The sequence below is a fragment of the Oreochromis aureus genome, linkage group 18 (genome assembly GCF_013358895.1).
Source record: "Oreochromis aureus strain Israel breed Guangdong linkage group 18, ZZ_aureus, whole genome shotgun sequence".
Classification (NCBI taxonomy): Eukaryota; Metazoa; Chordata; class Actinopteri; order Cichliformes; family Cichlidae; genus Oreochromis; species Oreochromis aureus.
In genome coordinates, this window is record NC_052959.1 from 25016022 (window position 1) to 25036220 (window position 20199).

The 20199-nt window shown below is 40.3% G+C and overlaps 2 protein-coding genes across 2 annotated transcripts; one reads left to right on the top strand and one right to left on the bottom strand.

Moving 5' to 3' along the window:
• Positions 1 to 5063: 5063 nt before the first annotated feature.
• On the bottom strand, positions 5064 to 11477 carry dnajb4 (DnaJ heat shock protein family (Hsp40) member B4). The gene is made up of 3 exons (XM_031731024.2): positions 10987 to 11477; positions 8260 to 8840; positions 5064 to 6101 (listed from the first exon to the last, which is right to left on the bottom strand). The coding sequence occupies exons 1-3, from the start codon at positions 11195 to 11197 to the stop codon at positions 5871 to 5873; spliced, it is 1023 nt and encodes a 340-aa protein (XP_031586884.1). The 5' UTR covers positions 11198 to 11477; the 3' UTR covers positions 5064 to 5870.
• A 2806-nt stretch (positions 11478 to 14283) lies between these two features.
• slc25a24l (solute carrier family 25 member 24, like) lies at positions 14284 to 19904 on the top strand. Its single transcript, XM_031731149.2, has 10 exons — positions 14284 to 14559; positions 14649 to 14775; positions 15141 to 15228; positions 15617 to 15728; positions 15817 to 15975; positions 16638 to 16775; positions 16859 to 16969; positions 18949 to 19116; positions 19192 to 19330; positions 19425 to 19904. Exons 1-10 carry the CDS (start codon positions 14437 to 14439, stop codon positions 19610 to 19612), a joined length of 1353 nt encoding a protein of 450 aa, XP_031587009.1. The 5' UTR covers positions 14284 to 14436; the 3' UTR covers positions 19613 to 19904.
• The last annotated feature ends 295 nt before the right edge of the window (positions 19905 to 20199 follow it).

The following is a 20199-nucleotide window of genomic DNA, read 5'->3' on the forward strand; positions in this document are numbered from 1 at the left end:
AGGAGGGAACCATTACTTTAATCATGAGGACAATCACGTGATTTTTCTGCGTAAAAAATGCCAATATTTATACACGAAAAAGCAAGGTGCCAAATTTAGCGAGTAATCATGTTATTATTACAGCTCCTACCTGATGGCACAATGAAGCTGACCTCTAGTGGAGGTCCCCTGGAGGTTTATCCTGAGTCTTTATGTTGGATCAATTCATAGGCGACTTTAAACCCCTAAAAAAAACTTTATTACTAGTAGTATTAATAGCGTGTTTTAGTATTATTTTCTGACATTATCTTCAAATGTTATATTTTCCCAAATTTTCTACTGACGACAGTACAGGATAGAATAAAAACAGGCTTTATGTCCAGTGTTGTTGATGTCATGATGTTACAGTGCACTCACATAAAGGCTGTTCTGTCATTTAAAGCCTAATAAGACTTTCGCTGAAGATGCAGAGGTAATTTCATGACACAAATCAGTGATGCAGATTTAAAAGAGAGCAAAAGTTCAAACTGTTAACCTGATGACGCAGGGACACTGTTGTGACTTATAAAGTGTCTGCTTGTTTTTATTTGTTCTCTAAATAGCGTCAAAAACGTTAGTTAGTGCATAAATCATTAGAGATTATTAGCTAATTTTAACCTTCTGATCCATTAGTCTGCCATTAATTTAAACATTTTAGAAAAAGGTCATGTTTGCTTATTTTAAGTATTTCTCTGAATGTAATCATCTGCTAAATTGTGACGAGTTGGAGTATTAGCAGCGTTTTCAGTTTTGCTTTGTTTCTTTGGGACTTTTTCAAGCTCCTGACACTGAACATCCACTTCTAGAGTTTCAAACTAAAAACAAAAACAAAATAGACTCAGTGACACTGACTGTACCACACTATTATTTTCTGTGGAAAGCTCACTGCTACCGAAGTTAATGCTCTTCAGATGCTGGTTACACTAAGAGCTGAAGGTTTTACATTCTGCTTTGTGAAGCAAAACAGTGAATTTACATTTGCATGTAATGTGGGGAAAAATGTCCTTCAGTGGTCACACAACCCAGGACAATACACTAAAGAGAACAAATTGAAACTCTACACAACGCTTCACAGAGAAATCCACGTTTATGTTTCTTGCATATTGTTTCTGTGATAAGTATTTGTTGCTTCTTTATCTTTTGTTAGTATTTATTATTAATTATTTGTATTTTTCTGCTCCATCTTTTCTTCTGTCTTAACTTGTCTCATTTTATCTTGCTTTGTTTTTGGCCCAAATGGCCAAATGCTTTCTGTTTGAATCTGAAGTGTCTGGATCTGGTTTCTTTTAAAGTGCTATGTATTTAAAGTTAGTATTAATATAAAAACATGTAGATTATCAATGCCGTTGTGGAAACAAAACCTTGGTCCGCTAAGTGCAACATCTGTTGCACTCTGTTGCAATAAAATGTGAGAAGAACGGCTTTCTAAACTGCATCCTCGCTTTTCTTCCTCCTCCATGGATGGGCTGTTACCTATACCATAAAACCAGCATGTATGCTGAAACGATCCCCTTCACATTTCTGCATTTTCTTGTACTGTGCGTTGAAAAACTATTTGTCTCCCTTCCTAATTTATTTATTTTTTGCGCACTTACTTTTATATTACAATACAATATACAGTTTTAACTGATGGTTTCATTTATTAAAGGAAAAAAAGATATCCAAACCTACCTGACCCTGTGTGAAAAAGCAATTGTCCCTAAACCTATAACTGCAAACAAGAGTTTGCAATAACTGATAATGAGTCTTTCACATCTCTGGAGGAATTTTGGCCAACTCTCCTTTGCAGAATTGCTTTAATTCAGCCCCATTATAGCGTTTTCAAGCCTGATCAAGGCCTACATTTGGGCTTCAGGGCACAAACGGATGCTGACATCTATCATTTTGGAAAAGGTCACCAAGCCAAGGAGGTCACAAAAGAACCCAGAACAACATCTGAAGACCTGTAGGCATCACTTGCCTCAGTTAAGGTCAGAGTTCATGATACAACAATAAGAATGAGACTGGGCAAAAATGGCATCCATGGAGTTTCAAAGCAGAAATCACTGCTGACACAAAAGGCTTGTCTCATATTTACCGAGAAAACCCATCTTGATGATCCTTAAGACTTTTGGGCAGACACTCTGTGGACTGACAAGACAAAAGCTGAACTTTTTAGAAGCGTTGGGTCTCATTACATCTGGTATAATGCTAATGCAGTGTTTCATACAAAGAACATCGCACCGACAGTCAGACATGGTGGTGGTAGTGTGATGGCCGGGGCTGCTCTGCTGCCTCAGGACCTAAATTACTTCTTGTAAATGATGGAACCACAAATGCTGCCCTCTACTGGAAAATCCTCAAAGAGACTGTCCAACCATCAGTTTGTGCCCTAAAGCTCAAGCAGACTTGCACTAGGACAATGATCTGAAACACACCAGCAAGTCCACCTCTGAACGGCTCAGAAAAGCTTATCAAACTTTGGACTTGAATGCTCTTCATGCTTGAAAACCCCCCAGCGTGGCTGAATTACAACAAATTCTGCAAAGAAGAAATTTCTCCTGAGTGACGTGAAGGTTTCGCCAGTTACTACAAACACAAGACTGCAGTTCTTGTTGCCAAGGGTGGCACAACCGGTTATCAGGTGTAGGGGGGATTACTTCTTCACACAGGGCGACGTGGGTTTGGATAACTTTGTTTAATCTTGAAAAATGAAATCACCAATTAGATATGTTTCATTTGGTCTGGTTATCTTTGTATAATATTCAAATTTGTAAGTGTGAAAACTTGTAAGTGTGAAAAATGTGCAAAAAAAAGAAAAGAAAAAAGAAATCACTTTTTCACACCACTGTATTGTGTTTTCCTTCCCTTGCTGCAGCACCACATTTCCTTTTCCTCTTCCACTGGCAGCCTGTTGCCCCTATAAATGTTCGCCTGAGCAGCTCGTTCAGGGTGTAACTCTGTTGCACTGAAGCTCTGAAATATGTTTTATTATACTCATATTAAAGGTGTACAGACTTATACAGTCAATAACTGTTCAAGTTGTAAAAACTTTACCTACGTTTCCTAAAATATGTCCAAGTGATAACAAAGATGGAGATGTGCTCTTTCTATTGTCCATAAAATCCAGAAATCTTCAAAGGATTTCATAAATTGTTTTGAAAACGTAAACTGAGCAAAAGAAACTGGGAAAATTGTGAATAGTTGTGTTACAATACGCACATTTATGATTAAACCCTGCAGAGACTCAGAACATTTTAACTATTTGAGGAACAATCCTGCATTTGGTGACTCACACAATGAAATAATCTTCACATAATTTGGGGATGTAAACTATTCATTACAGCTATTTTGACCAGATACACCAAATAGCACTAATAATTGTTCATGTAGACATTTGTACTTAGCCATTTGCCTAAACCTGATCCATTTGCAAGTGCAAACAGCAACAAAAAGACAAATGCTCTTTTTGTTGTGTGCAAATAACAAAGCATTTCAAGAATTTCACATATTGTTTTGACAATTTCAACTGTCATCCAAGGACTGAGCCAAGAAGCTGAGAAAGCCTGCAGCAAGTATGACACGGCCACAGCATGTCGCTTATAAGTCAGCGGTAACGTGTTACTTGAAGGCTGAGCGTGAAGCACGTATCGCATAAAATGAATCTGTTTAAACTGCTCCTCAGGCGTACGAACGCTGGGGGAACTATTTGATGAATAAATAATTATGAGGATGAAGTTGCTGTTTGAATGCTCCTCTTTAAAACAGGCTTTGAAGAATCAATTTAAATGCTGATAATGAAAAAGTAAAGACCTTTGTAAATCAGTCGTACTTGTTAGTTATTGAATCTGCAATATTTAAAGGGACTAAATATTGGTTTATGAATCTTAATGCATTGCTTAAATATTTAATGATGAGGCTTTCACTGCACTTTGGATAAAAATGCAACATTAAACAACAAAAAATGGGAAACTGTGGGGGGTAAAAGCTCCAGGAAACATCATTTCAGGTTTAATCCGTGACCTTTAACTTAGAGGCCATACTTTTACTCACGTAATGCTCACAGATACTAGATTTAAAAATCCAAATGCCAATTTCTAGTCAGAGTTACGGCGATTTTGAACGGAGAGGATCGGCAGCTGGTGAGCTCCCGCACTACCCAGAGCATGTGTGTTTACGCTCCACTCTCTGTGCATGATAGTGACGCATCATCTGCATGAATCTCTACACATGCTGATAGACAATTTAAGATGGATGGACGGATCAAGTTATGTACAAAGAAAGTACGACCTTATTCAAAATTCAAGCTTTTATATGTCAGAACGTGACAAAAATCAGTCGTTCCTTAGCAAAGCTTAAAGTTGTCGAAATACAAGCCCGGATGAACAACATTGACATATTACACCATGTCATTAATCATTTAATAAAAACTGAGAAAAAATGCAGAAGCAGTGTGTGCAAAATCAACTATGATCTTACTGCTTCCATAGGAATTAAGAGGGTAAATAGCACTAAATGCATCTGATCAATTGATCATCAGTATCTGTGACAAGGCTGAAGTTTTGGCAGTTTTCACATGTGCATTAACACAATGCCAAGGAGGAAAGATGCCAGCAGTAATTTTAGAGAAGCAACTGTTGTTACCTATCACTCTGGGTAAGCCATTCCCCCCAAATTTAAGCTCATCATAGTCATGAAAATTCACTGCTTCTATGTGTACATAGATAGATAATTATAGTTTAATTGCTGGATATTATTATCTGCCAACACAGCCAGTTTGAGGGTTTTTTTTATATGTCTATTTATTATTATACTCTTCTGAACTCCTGATATTACCCACACCAGTAAAAGTAGCACTGAAACAGACACTAAACTCACTGAGTTAAAATCAATAAAAATCACTGATGTAAAACTAAATAAAAATGGGAAATTTTGTGAAAATGACTAAACAGCAGTAAATCTGGCGCTAACATGGAGCTCTCCTGCATGCGTCAGCAGCAGGGGAGCTAACAGACAGCTATAATTAAACATTCATATTTGTACTGTGAGTAACTTTACACATTAAATTCAGTCAAGGTATTTTTAATTTTAATTTTGCACATCAGAAACGTTTTTTACAACAGCAAAATATTCACATTTGACTATCAAAATATAGGTTCATTTCATTCCCCCCTGGGCTGCAAAGAACCCATGTTGTGTAATAATAATGCTACACAGACTATAAATAATACTAAGCAGTATTAACTTTTTTTTTCCTTTTTTAAAGCAATGACTGTTTATATCCCGGAGGAGGACGCGTCTCTGAATGCCTCTCCGTGGCTGAAACAGCTCGAGTCAGTTTGTGTGTAAATATTTATTTTAAAATTCAAGTTCGGTATTTTCACAGGTAAGTTTCTAAAATGCACACATTGCACCTGCTGAGTTCATTCGACCACCTTCCACCTCAAATTCAAGGAGCCTCCAAATCAAAGTTCACTGCTCGCGGCAAAACAAACGTGAAGCCTGACGAGTCGAAATCAGAGCAAGACAACGAGCTGTTTGACAGTAAAGTTTGTTTTTTTGCTTTTGCAGCTGTAGACTCATTCACACCAAAACATTTCCAACTAGCAAAAAAGTGGCAAAGGCCCACAAACATGAAATGTGCACGTTCAGATATCAACAGCCTTTCGCTCGCACTTGTATCAACTTGGCAGCATGCATGGCATTTATAAAAACACCACATAGCTCAAAAATAGAAATTGCACATTCGCCATTTGGGAGGGGGGGTCCATCTGTGAACTGTCAGAACTGTCCTTGTGCATGTGTGTGTGTAAGTGTGTATTTGTGTAAGTATGTGTGTGTCATGTGGCTCTGTCTCCCTCGTTTATTTCTTCCTAAGCTGGTAAATGCCGTTTCAGGACATCTCTGGCGTTTGTCGGCAAAGACTCGGGAAAGTTCACATCAAACTCCACCACCAGATCGCCTCTCTGCTCGGGGTTTTTGGGGAACGGGAGACCCTGTCCGGCTACAGTTTTTCTCATGCCGGGCTTGACGACGTCCGTGATCTTCATGTTGCACGTCTTCCCGTCTATCGTCGACACGGTGACGGAGCATCCGCACAGCGACTGTGAACACAAGAATATGAGTGTAAGGTGAGGATCGGCGGGAGAACAGCAACCCACACACTGACGACTGCAAAAACGGCACAAATAACACAGAAATCTGCTCACCGGCTATGTCGGGGCATCATCTATGGTTCCTTTTATCATTATTTTATTATTATTAAAGGTTTTCTCTTCCTTTGTCCCACTTTCATTTTCCTTCTTACTTTATTCTAAAGGTTTGATCCTCGTGTGTTTGTTCTTCTCTACTCTGTTGTTTTCCCACCCTGCTTGTTTTGTGATTGTGTTCACCCGTTTCTTATTACCCTTCCCTGCTTGTGTGTATTTAATCCCTGTGTTTCCTTTGGCTGGATCTCTGCGGTTCCAGGATTTATCTTATTTGCCCATCTGATATGTTTTTCCTGCTATCAGTGCCAGAAATAATTACAGTTTCCCCTTAATTCCCTGATAGTCCAAAATGGTTTCCTCTCTGTGTTTGAATCTTTTCTGCAGACTAAACCAGAGGCGTGAGATACATGCAAAAATTCACAGTATAGGTCAGTGGAAAAACATAATTACACAACAAATGTCAAAATATGTGTTCGTGCCTTTGTGTTATGCAAGTTCAAAAGTAAAAGAAAAAGCAATTTAACTGCAGCTTTATCTGATCAGATAAAGCCGTGCTTACTTTGCGATACATGCGTAGAATCTGACGTTACACTAGAGCTATTAATCAAATACTTTACTGTTCTGTCTAATCTAACTCAAAACATGAGCGTAGGTGGATCGTGAGAGAGAATCTGCAACCAAAGCTGCACAAAAGCAGACAAAAAGAGCAAATACACCGAGAGTGAAAAGAGATGAGCTGATAAACAAAAGCTCCTCGAGTCTAACATCTGCTACCAGTACAATGTGACCATTTTGTGGTATTTTACTGTGAAAAATACAGCAAAGGTTAACAGTGCATATTAACTAAATACTTATGACTGTATATTTTTTTTGACATGATATCAACTTAATATTTTCGAGTGTTTGTTTTGGAGCCTCGAGCTGATGCCAGCCGGGTGTGACCGGCAGCAGCTCTTCAAACCTAAAGTATCCTCAGCTTGGTTTTCCTTCCTGACACTAACGAGGAGCATAACTGACAAAACAAACAACATGCTGCATTCAATGTGAGATGCAACTCGAAACTGAGACCATAAGCTTTTCAGGAAAGTGTTCAAAGAGATCATGAATCAAGTAAGAGGAAGGATCGTTTCCCACATACTTTTTTTACAGCCTGACTTCTTTCATTGCAACTAGAGGAGTCTCCCCCTGCTGGTCATCAACAAGAATGCAGGTTTAAGGCACTTTAGCATATTATCCAAGCCAGAAGCTACATCTGTCTTTTAGATTTCTGATTAGTCTTCCACAGACTTTAACATTTAGTTTAATTCTGCTTTGACAAAACAATCTTAAAGGCTATTTTCAGAGCCCTGAACTACTTTAACTCTCCGGATTGGTCTTCATCAAGAGAAGGAAGTTTGATCAGCTGTCATCAAGTGATTACAGGTGGTCATAATTTCCATTATGAAAGACTAAATGGCTTCAGTTATCATTCTGTCTGTATGCTTTTTTTTTTTTTAATTGGGTCATAGTTGCCCACATTTTCCTCTTAATAAGAGTCTCATTGTGATTGGAAACTGATTAAAAGGCAGCTTAATTATAGCATGCACAGCTGATCTGCTGGTAGTGGTCATAAATTCAGAGATGTGGAGGTTATATATCTCACTGTGTGCTGAGGAGAGTGGGAGGAACCACATAAGTAAGTACATCTTGCACCGTGTGCACGTGGGTGGCCGTCGCCTCTCCGCTCTCCCTGCGATACAGCTCCTACTTCTCTGCGCCGATGATCCAGATTACATAAGTGTGCATTCAAGGTGTGTGTGTGTGTGTGTGTGTGTGTGTGTGTGTGGTCTGGTACTATACTCATTCATTTAAGCCCGTGCTTTCCAGGGAAACAGCTTTTGAAGCAGAGTACCTACAGTTTATTGATTGTGACCAGCGTTTAAGCTGCAGAGCATTAAAAGCTGCACTCACAGCTAAATATGAACTTGTTCTGTGTGTGACTTATTCATCTATCAGACTCTATTAATACCTCTACACTCAGACAAAGCAGGTGCCAAAATAGAAAAGGCCTCACCTGTCGTAAGCTCACACGCACTGGATACACAATGTTGGAGCCCTCCCGCCTAAAGTGGGGGTGTGGTTTGTCCTTGATGACGAAAACAATGTCAGCGGGTATGGTACTTGGAGACTCGTCTCCCTCCCGGGGGAACGTGATCTTGGTCCCCTCCTTCCAGCCCCGCTTAATCTCGATAGTGAGAATCTTATCCTCAGTGCGCATGGTCCTGCCATCTGGATTTAGCCTTTTGCGGGAGATTTTCATCCTCTTGGTGCAGCCGTGGAACACCTCCTCCAGGGTGACCCTCAGTTCGTGGATGATGGGCGGGTCCTGCTTCCGCCGCTGCTGCCCCCCGAGGCCCGCGTGGCCGTCACGGGGGAAGCCGTTCAGGTTGAAGCTGGTGAAGGAGCCGAAGGGGTCGTTTCCGTCCACCTCCATGTCCTCGTCGTCTCGCCCGTTCGTTTTACGCCCGAAGAACATCTCGAAGGGGTTGGAGCCGCCGAAGAAAGTGGCGAAGGTGGCGTGAGGGTCTCCATGGAAGGTGTAGGTGAAAGTGGTGCCTTGTCCGTCACCAGTGGGCCCACTTCCTCCCTTGAGACCTTTTGGGCAACAGAAATGATTAATGACATGAGCACTCAGCTCAGAGAGAGCACTTACAGCATGACTGATAAACTCTGACTTAGGTGGATCCAAAGTGTAGCCCAGTTTATCAGAGTTCTGCTGAATGATCTTAGAGCTAAAACATCAAACCATGATGGTCCCAGTTTCTTTATTTCACACTTTACATCATTCTTGAGTGAGTACTGTGGTTTTTAAGTGTTAAAATACCACATTACCTCAGAGATTACCTGCATCGTATTAATGATGTTCCTCAACCATCATTCCAAAATAAAACAGAAAAATATGGGAGTAAAGAAAGTTTCCTTAAGGGGAAACTTCAGGACGTCAGATGAGGGAGGGAAAAGTGACAGAGAGACTCCCTGTTCTCAAACACCTCTTCCAGTTCTTCTGGTGAGAAATTCCCAAGTCAGCTGAGAGATACAATCACTGCAACATTTCCTGGATCTGCCCCTGGGCCTCCTGTCAGCAGGACCTCACCGGGGAGGTGGCCAGGAGGCATCCCAGTCAGATGCCCCAACCAGCTCAACTGCCTCCTTTTGATGGTGAGGACTAGCAGTGCTACTAACTACCCCAAACCAAAAAGTCAGTGTAAATAGCGTTGTTTTTAGCCTTTTTAAAAAAAATAAAATAAAATAAAATTTTAAATCATTATTATTTTCAGTTTTCAGTCACAGTTTGGTTAAATCTACAATGCTATGTTCAGGCTTAGGTTAACAAACAAAGCCTTTCTGGCAGAAAGTCGTGAAGTACAAATTCTTCCATTATCAAAGTTTTCCAGTCTCCTTCCCCAGTCTCAAAGCTATGACATCACAACAATAATATTGTTGCACTGGAGAAACATGATGTGGGAAAAATGCCAACATGGCAACACCAGACTGTGCCTGTTATTCAACTAGCAGCTGATACTGGTCGGTACTCTGAGTCGAGGGGACAGTACTGGTGTCACGAGAAGGAAAATTGGATTAGTGCAAGAAAATGACAAAAAAATGCTGAGAAGTCAAGCCACTTCAGACATAGACGGACAAATTCTGAGTCTTACAAAGTATTTTTAATATCAATATCAGGAAAGATATCTTTGAGATATTAGAAGAGATTACTCATGTACGGGCTGATTGTAATGCTGCAGTTAGATTCTCTGATGGAGTCATTGCAGGAGCCATGTTATGCACATTCTTTCTTTACATCTCTTCCTACTCAAACTGTTCAGGTAAAAGTTTTTCATGTATCTCCATCACAGGGCCAAACTGAGTACAACTGCTAAAGTTGAACTACGCCACCTTTGTGGAAATGATGGGATGATGGGATACACTTTCTGGTAGAGGTATCACATATAAGAGCATGTCTCCTGTTACAAAACTGGAAATTTGTCTGGTTTTCTCTTTTCCTCTTCAAAATGGATCTCACCACTAGTAATCAGCGGATTTTTGATTGAGATCAACTCCCAACTCAGGGAATTGTTTGCATGGTTTGAGGGAGCTCTTACAGAAGCCATATGGTTCAAATTTCCATGCTCATGATGTCATTTTACATTTTTCCTGCATGCATTTTCTTGCTTTACACTTTCCGTGCCTTAAACTGTGCATTTCTGAGAAAGGTTCCTCGTGTATCCAGTTACATTAAGAGAAGAAAAATGTTTTTGTGTGAGTAAAATTGTAAAAATCATAATATGCCTCCATAAATTTTAAATATGTGGTTGTGGAGATGATGGATGGTCTATTTTTCCTTCCGCACATCAACCAAAGATCCCCGAAAATAGCAGTCTGGACTGAAAATCTCCATGTAGCTGCATGTACCTCTGCTGCTGTAACATTTTGTACAGAATGACTGTTGGGTAATCGAAAGTCGTGTGAATCGATATTACCCCCGGTTTCTCTTAAAATTGGAGCTTATTACTGTAAGTGCCGTGCCACATATGGACTGAGCCTCCTGATAAAATGCACAGAAATGTATGCAGATGATCTGCCGAACAGCTGTGCTGTGGGCCTGCTGCTGTGCTGGTTACAGTGTGTGACTTGAATTGAAGCCAGTTGTGTTTTACATGCAGCCATCCAGCTTCACAGCGCGTTCATAACGGTGTTTTAACCCGAAACACACAATAGCATGCAATTAAAAAATATACGTTACCTTCCTCTCCATACTGATCATAAATTTCCCTTTTCTTGGGATCACTGAGGACTTCATATGCTTCGGCGATTTCCTTAAATTTCTCCTCGGCGGCTGCAGACTTGTTTTTGTCCGGATGCCATTTCAGCGCCTGTTTTCTGTAAGCTTTTTTTATATCCTCATCCGTGGCTCCTTTAGAGATACCCAGCGTTTTATAGTAATCTTTGCCCATTTTTACCCCACTTATCCCCCTATAAGAAAAATAATAAATTAACAAATAAAAAGGGGGCTAGAGCTCCCGGAGCAGAGCTGGTAGACTGGCCTGACGCGGGTCGACGGATGGTTGTCACAGCTGACTAATAAACAATAAGTATCCGCAGACAGACACACAGTGGAGGATGAAGACCATTTAGAGGGGGTTAGTCAACGCCGTGGACCCTCTGTTATTTATCCGTGACTGGATGACCCTCTTTAAATAGCCACGGCTCCCTCCCCTGCATCCACAGCGCCAAAGTCAAGTCAGACGCAATAAATAATTCTGGTTCCGGTGCGCTTGAGTTTGCGCTTCCAAAATGATGATACATTAGAGAATGTCTTGTCTCTTGTATCAAACTTTTTCCAGAAAAACAATAAAAACTGCGAAACACGCTTCAAGATGAGCAGGTGGGACAATTATTTCTGACTAGAGATAATAATAAAAAAATATAATAAAAAAAGATTTTAAAAAATGGCATTGCCTACCTCCACAATTTACGAAAAATAGGGCATCGAATCACATAAATGTTTGTCCTGATGCAAAAGCAACAACGATGCAGGAGTCCAAGAGCCGAAAATATCAAACTACAGTCAAACCAATACCTGATACGCTTTGTACGAAAAATACAGTCAGCAGGGTGCCAACACTTTACTGTAAAATTTACAGTGACGGTGTAGTTTTCTTACGGGATGATATTGTATTTTTGAGATACACTCTGCTTACTGTAAAACCAAGTTATAAATTCTTACAGCTATTCCTTACAGTGCGGTACCCATGAAGTGAAAATCAATTATTATATGTTTATTGTCTGTTTGAATTCGATCTCGAAAGTATTACCAAGCATACAGTTCTGCTGTTTATGCAGCCCCACTCAAAATTTGAAACACACCCGCTCATTGTAGAGTTTTTCATTACTGTTATTGTTTTTCTACATTTTAAAACACCACTGTGGTCATCCACATTTTTCCTGTTGCATGTATATACACGACTATAATGCTGGATATTCACATTAAACAAGGCCAAAGTTTCAAATAATGAGGTTAGTGTATGTACAGGCAATCGTGAGCCAAAAGCTTAGTCTTCCGACACCTCTAAATGCTCTGTTTCATGCAGTTCTGTCTACTCTTGGCTCTTTATGACGTCACATAGAGGGAAAACCCTTAATATGGTCTTCTCAGGCACAAAGATCACCCAGCTTCACCCAGGCTTAGACCCAGATTGTTGAGCTCCGGTTATGTAATGCTGTTTCTTTATCCACTGAGCTGAATTGATGCATGTTGATGTGGGTTAAGTGTTAAGTGTTACCTCTAATTCTAAATAAATCCCCAACAGTGCAGCAAAACCTTTCCATGCCATCACAGCTCCTCCCCCAGGCCTCACAGTGAGAAGAGAAAATGCAGATCTGTTCACCTTCTTATAAAGAAACCTAAATTCATAAAGAAACCTACTGAGATATGTCTAATGTGAGGTGAATTTTATTAAGAAATAGAATAAATATAAGAAACTCCTTGAATGTTGTAGGTGTATATTTTTATTTTAGTTTCTTTTTTTTCTTATAGAACATTTTTACTTGCCTTACATGGGAATAAATTGGTTTTATTTTGAAAAGCTGCTTTCCGGTATGAGTGGCAGTAAGTGGACACTATGGACGGGAATCTGGCGGCTTTTTCTAGAAAGTAAGTGGTGATAATCGTCATTCACCAAACCGAGGTCCTTTGCACATCATCCAGGTGAGAGGCGAAGAAAGACCCAGTCATTGTGTTTGATGTCGTTTATAGCCATGACGTCATCGCACAAAACTGACAACCAATGGGAAGCAATGGAAACTCTGAAACTCCCCATGCTAATCTGGAGGAAAATGTTATATGTATATCAGATTACAAGGGGCAGGTAATAAATATCTTATATGTCAGTGTCTTTACTATCATATAACATTTGGTGTTTTCTTTAATCTTAACAAACCAGGAATGAGGGTAAAAATGTAAATAAAGACAATAAACACGTGGTCCAATAAAATCACAAAACTCTATTTAACCAAACTCTGAAATACTCCAAATCCCAAAGTCACAAAAAAATCTGTACTCAAGCAATTCATCGTTACGCTCAAGTTGTTTTCCTCCCTTTTACATGTAACAGCTTAGGCTTTCTTTTTTTTATCTGATGGATTACACCATCAGTCACTGGAGAAGAGCCACTGAAACCAAAGTCTGCCACGCTGCCTCCCACCCCCTGTGGATTGGTAAGTGTGTCTTCCTCTAGGATCGAGCTCTTCCTGCAGACCTCTCAGATATTGTGTCTGGAATCTGCTGGAGCCACTCTCCCAGTTTGGGGGTTACAGCTCCTGTAATGCTCCTGTAACCACTGGGACCACCCTGGACTCCACCTTTCCTATCTGCTCCAGTTATTCAATGCATTTGGTCTCCTCCTTTTAACTGGCACATCTATCACAACTGTAGTCTTCTGCTCTCTGTCATGACTCTGTAAATGTGTAATTTCTACAATAATTTACTGGCAGCTGGATGACAGAATGTGTTGGATGGATGTGTTGTTGGTTGGACAGCAGTTGCTGACCTGTCTTCCACTGGGACTTGGAGACATTTCTGTGTACTATCTGAGCCCAGTGCTTGTCTGTGTGCCAGCGTGCATCTTACATGCTGCTACTATGTGCAGGACTGTCTCAGTGGGACCTTTGCATTGCTTGCAACTTGGGTCCTATCGGCTGTGGCAGACTATTGCTTTTAGGGATCTGGTGCTTTGGGGCTCGCTGTTGTGATCAGAGCCTCTGTGCTGTGCTCGAGGTCAGGTTTTTCTAACCACTGGTTGGAAATTTTGATGTCAGCAGTTTCCTTTATCTGCAAGATGTTTCTCTTTTTTAAAAATAAATAATAATAATTAAATAAAACACATAAATAGCACGCAAAAGATCACAGGTTCGAGGCCACTGTGTATATTCCAGATGAAGGTGGCCTCTCCTGCAGCCACAGCGCCCCCTGCTGTTCCGTAGAGGAAGTGAGTTTTACAAAAACCGCTGATAGAAGCTCTCTCTCTGCCAGTGAGTCAGCGCCTCTGCAGAGCTGCAGGTCAATAATCTCTGGTGATAATGAATGAATGAATGTTTTAAAATCTCATTTAAAAGGTCCTGCAACGAATAAAAGCTTTTAAAGGTTTTTGTTCTGTTTGCATCTGGGAAATTTCACTGCTTTTCTGCATGAACCATGGATCAGTTTCGTGGATTATTTAGTAAACTGGACCAAAATGAGGATGGATTCGTTTCTGTGGCGGAGCTGCAAGACGAAATGAGGAAGCATGGGATTATTTCAGCGGATGGGAAGGTCCAGGTAACAAATATTCTTAATAGCATCTATATGCACCGGTATTTATTTTTTTTTAAACCTGCTATTGAGAGAGCTGTTTTTGTTTCTTGTAGAGTATCGTCGAGTCTTATGACAGAGACAAAGATGGCCTGCTGGATTATCAAGAGTTCCTCAGCTACATGATGGACAGAGAGAGGAAGTGGAAAATTCACTTTCATGACCTTGATAAGAATAATTGTGGTGAGTTAAGTCTTACCGCCTTATAAGTGGTACATTTCTGAAGGAAACATAAGAAAAATGAATGATACAAAATGAAATATGTGAGGACTGAGTTTCTAAGATCTGCGCCTCCTGCTTTTTTGTCCTTTAAAGAACATAATGAACATAACATGACTTTTTCTTGAAAAACGGAATAAATTTTTTATTTTGTTGTCGGTGAAATGTGTTTTCAAGGTCAGACACGAGTGGCTGGCAGGCAAACAAAAGATCTGTTTATGGTACACAGACCTGCAGGATTTCAGTGATCATAGCACCTCATATAGAAACTTCACTTATGAGGAAGAGCAGTATCTGTTTGTAATTTTGTGCATTTCTTCTCTGATTAGGAGTCATTGACCAGGAGGACATCATATGTTTGTTTAAGGAGTTAGGAGTGGTCATTTCAAAGCCGAATGCAAAAAAAATTATACAAATGTAAGATTTTTTTGCCCACTACCTCATAGATTCATTGTTGTTTTTGAGTATATATGCATTTATAGTTGGCATATGGGGTTTAAAATAATTAGCATGTGTGAATCCGAACAGATGGTTTAAAGTTTTTATATTGGTATTACTGTATGATGAAATATATTTAAGGCATAATGGTGATTATCTTGGGTTGCCAGATTAAACAAATGGTTAAAAGGATCCCTCAGTATGGACTCACTACCTGGCTAACCTGAACTTGTTGTATCTCTGAATTATAAATGATTATTACTCAGCTTGCTGTTTTGAAAATGAACAAATGATGTGATGTTAATACGGGATGTGAAAGCTTTCTTTTCCGAAACTTGACAATTGTCGTTGTCTTTGGCAACATCAGGATGGATAAGGACAACTCGATGACGGTGGATTGGGATGAATTCCTGCACCACATCATCCTGAACCCTGTGGATAACATCGGGGAGCTAGTGTCCTCATGGAAACACAGTTTGGTATGATCATTCCCATTATGCTTTACATTTATAGCGATTAAAATGTCTTCTCAAAAGGTGTTAAGTCCTCCTGTTTGTACTCCTGCAGGTGTTTGATGTCGGGGAGAGCCGTGGGATCCCCATTGAGTTCCCCGAAGAAGCGTCTGGCTTCAGTGCTTGGAGGACATTTGTTATGTCAGCAGGACTGGCGGATGCTGTGTCCCGGACCATGACGGCACCCATAGACCGCCTTAAAACACAACTTCAGGTCAGCCCTGGAAGACACACAGATTCTGTCAGGAAGAATTAGATAAACTCCCCAAGCCCAGGTGCACAAAGCCTGTAGAGTCAAAGCTGTTCCTGCTACAAAGAAATGGCTCTAAGAAATACTTAAATAAAGGTTTGAATCGTTTTGTAAAAGAGTCACTCATGTTTTAACATTGTGTCACAGTATAGATTAATAAGCAAATATGCTTCTTTTATCCATCCATCCATTTTCTTAACTGCTTATCAAGGTTGCAGGAGAGCTGGAGCTTATCCTAGATGTACACCACAGACAGGTTACCAGTCTGTCACAGGGCTAACAAAGAGGGACAGAAAAAAACATTAAAGCTTTTAGTATTTTAAGATAATGTAAATTTTTGGGTTCCAGCTCCCCTGCGGTGCTGATATGGGTAAGCAGAAGAAGATGGATGGATCGTTTGTTTCGGCTGTGAGCCTGGCCTAGTTTTACATTCCTATCTCTGTCTCTGAAGACAGTCTGTTATCAGGTTGCCTGCCTTATTTTTATGACCTGCATTCAAACTGTTGCTTTTATCTTGCTTTTAACTTTGTGTACCTATATTTATCCTAAAAGTGTTGCTGTTGCGACTGTTCCACATCACTGCACACCTGCACCTCACTGAAAATGTCTTCCTGTCTCCACAATAGGTGTATGGATCCAAGGCCTTCTCCCAAGGTTTTCAGGAGATGAGAGGAGGTGGTTTGCGGTCAATGTGGCAAGGCAACGCTGTCAACGTGCTGAAAGGAACGCCACAGTCGACACTTCAGTGTCTTATCTACGCCCAGGTGAGGCTGAGCATTGAGCTATTCGTGTACAGTTTCTTTTTTCCGATTGATTAGCACACTCAGATGTCCTCTGCTCCGTTTAGATGAAGGTCTACACCCAAAACAGGACCCAGCAGACTCTGACGGTGCAGCAGCGTTTCGGGTTGGGCTGCATCTCTGGAGCTGTGGCTCACGCTGTCTTCTACCCCTTAGAGGTCAGATCAGAGATCAGTGGCAGATCTGAGTACTTTAACATTTCTGTCTTGAAGTGCAGATCACTGACTGTTTTAATTGTTATTATGTGATTGTAAGACTCATTATAAAGCATTTTTATTGTTATTAAAATGAGTCAATCTCTACAGTATCTCCGAAAAGAACAACACTATATTAATATATTAATATTAAAAAATCACCATGAGGAAGTGCGTGAACAACCACACAAATACTTTAGATGCTGGGAAACAGTGATCTTCATCTGTAATTTCATGGCTGTGAAAAACTGTATTCTGTATTACTTTGAGGCTGGTAAATCGCCACGGCAACGTGGAGTAAACAGGTGAGGAAAATACTAAAACTGAGCTTTTGCTTCTTACATTATGAGAAACTGGAGGATATTGTGCTCTTCAACTCAGTTTTTCCCCTTTGTGCTATAAAAACATTAAACTAACATTCTGTACTGAGGCCAGCGTGCTCTGATATTTTTAGAGGCTCTCCTTTGTTTGCGTTTATCACACTAAAGTCTCAAATAACCCCTCCACAGTCAGCAGCCCAAATACAAGCAAAAATGTTACCACTGATGATATCAACATCATATCAACACCATCTTATCACCAATAAATGTATTTTTTTTTATTAAAAACAAAAACAAATGAGCATCATAAAACCAAAATGCACAAACTCTTCATCCCATACAGGGCATGTGAATAAATACAAAAAAGATGCATGGTCCACAGCAAACCCCTGTTCCTCTAACTACTAACCTTTCTCTTTGTATTTCACTACATATTTTAATCTCTCTGGTTGGTGGTTTAAGCATGAGGTCATTTTGAGTTTGATAAATTATACAGCAGGTATTCTGAATCATAAACAGCTGATAGCACAGCAAATGGGTAAAATGGTATATATTCATATCCCCTCTTATTTCAGGACATGTATCTTTTCTGAATTACTATGTGCTATGTAAACTTTTTTCCCCCTGTAGAAGTCTAGTTAACAGAAATGTAAAAGTCCCAAATCCCCAAATTATTACCAACATGGGAGGTTAGGGCTCCAGTCATGCCTAGAGACCAGTCAGCAACCAGTTGCTAGGAAAAAGTGTTTCTTCTGCAGCTGTTGGTGAGTGGTTAGTGGATGCTGCTAGCCGTCCATAGTGAGTAATTGTTTGCAAACAGTTACACGATGCTGCACTGAAAAACTCCTTGCAATTGTTTGCATCACAAGAAGATCCTGAATTGTCTCCAAACAGTTGCAAACTACTCTCTAAGTGGTGAAGTTTTAAAATAAGGGAAACTGTTCCCTTTTAATGTAAAAGTTGTGCCTTTTGAGATGTGTTTGTTGCAGCAATAAGGCATAGCTTTCCTTTTAATGGTGAATATTCTCTGTTTCTGGTTTGAGCTGCACTTTTCAAAGAGCCACTTAAACTCGCAGAGTAAGTGGCCAGTGTCTGCAAACAAGTTGGCGTGTTCCATTTGAACCTGTTAATGACCAAAGCAATCACAACGAGGGTTTTGAGCCAGCAACCACTTGCCAGTTGGAGATTATGCATTTTTGTGTAGCAACCATAAGGAACCAAAAGAAAAAACATGAGGAAGGAAACAAGCAAAAGCAAAACTTTACTGCCAGAAAAGTGTTTGGAGAATAGTTATACACAGGAAACATGTGACTGGAGAATTAGGTGAGGAAAAAAGGTTGTGATCTCTGTGACTGTGAAGCCTCAATGCTACTCAAAGCGAACCAGAAGAAAGCTGGTTTAGAGGCTGAGGAATTAAGGAGTCTTGTTTCAGACAATAGATGAACTGACAGGCTTCACCAAAGTTCAGCATAAGCTAAACTGTATGATAACGTTTGTTATTTTGAATATGAATCAGTCAAAGCTGCTCTAGTAGAGTCCAAGAATTGAGACTAACAGACCCACTTTAATTTATTAGTGGGGATCTCTTTTAGCAGTCTCACTCTCCTCTTGTTTGCTCTACAGGTGCTGAAGGTGAGGCTGAACCTGCAGCAGGCTGGCACTTACCATGGCGTTGCAGTGTGTGCCCGATCCATTTATAGAAACGAGTCTTTGTCTTCCTTTTACAGAGGATTCAAGCCCAGCATCCTCTGTATGATCCCCTATGCAGGTGTGGAGTGTGCTGTTCATCAGGTGGGCCAGAAGACAACAGAGATCAAGTGAACTTTTAATTTGAAAAGATGCTAATTGCTTATTTTGTAATTGCAGTCAATCATGAGCTGGGCAAAAAGCGATCCCGCCTTCAACAGTGACTCCAAACTGTTTTTCTTCAGCTTTGTGGCGTTTGCTTCTGGACAAATCACCAGTTACCCGCTGGCTGTGATCCGAACTCAGCAGCAAGCGCAGGGTATCGGCTCTCATTCATTCGGCACAGTTTACAGTTTCATATGAAGCTTTTATGTGGGAATGTTTTACTCATGTTTGTTTGTCTTGTTCTCCAGCCTTCAGATCAGATTCACGGCCAGCCTCGGGTGTATTACCGGGACTGACTGGGATATATGAAAGATATGGAATTAGAGGATATTATAATGGAATGGCAGCCAGCTTCGTCAGGGCGATACCGTGCGCCTTAATGAACTACACTCTGACTAGAAAATTTGAAAATGTTTTTTCCTCCTTGGAGTCTTGAGGAAATTAGAAAAAAAATCAAAAGCTTTGAGTTTTATTCTTGTTAATTATACAAACATACGTCTGAAAAAAATGCCTGAGATGTGAAATGAGGTCAATCACGAAGTTATGGTTAACTCTGCAGGATTTGCTTTGTTATATTTTCTGTTGACCACGAGCATGGAACCATGATCTGACTGACTTTAAATATGTAATAACCAAGAGTAACAGCGGGCTACTCGACATGCTCTTTGCAAATAAGAAAATATGTTGCTGTGTGGACTGTATAATAAAATGATACTTCATAGCACAAATCCTAGTGTCAGTGCTAAGCCTTGATGAATGGGGAAGGTCACACTGGGGCCCGGGTTAACAACGATCGCCTCTGGTCCTGCTGGCCAAAAGCATGCTGATAGAAACTGTGCTACTGTTGGGAAAAGACAAAGGAAGAGGCGACGGGGAAGACATGTTAGGAGGCAGCGAGAGAGGAGGATGGAGGAAAAGAGAAAGACTAGAGAGAAGATTCAGTGATGTAGTGAAGGACCTGCTTAGGGCTGGTGTGACAGAGGAGGATGGTAGAGATGTGGATAACGAGATATATACATTTCT

What these genes read in the sequence shown, in the direction of transcription:
- dnajb4 (XM_031731024.2), bottom strand. Translation starts at nt 11,197, where the DNA reads ATGGGCAAAGATTACTATAAAACGCTGGGTATCTCTAAAGGAGCCACG. An exon ending in TGATCAGTATGGAGAGGAAG is followed by an intron (nt 8,841 to 10,986) that starts GTAACGTATATT and finishes GTTGCCCAAAAG; the next exon opens with GTCTCAAGGGAGGAAGTGGG. An exon ending in TGCGTGTGAGCTTACGACAG is followed by an intron (nt 6,102 to 8,259) that starts GTGAGGCCTTTT and finishes TTGTGTTCACAG; the next exon opens with TCGCTGTGCGGATGCTCCGT.
- slc25a24l (XM_031731149.2), top strand. Translation starts at nt 14,437, where the DNA reads ATGGATCAGTTTCGTGGATTATTTAGTAAACTGGACCAAAATGAGGAT. An exon ending in GCAAAAAAAATTATACAAAT is followed by an intron (nt 15,229 to 15,616) that starts GTAAGATTTTTT and finishes TGGCAACATCAG; the next exon opens with GATGGATAAGGACAACTCGA. An exon ending in CCTCATGGAAACACAGTTTG is followed by an intron (nt 15,729 to 15,816) that starts GTATGATCATTC and finishes GTACTCCTGCAG; the next exon opens with GTGTTTGATGTCGGGGAGAG.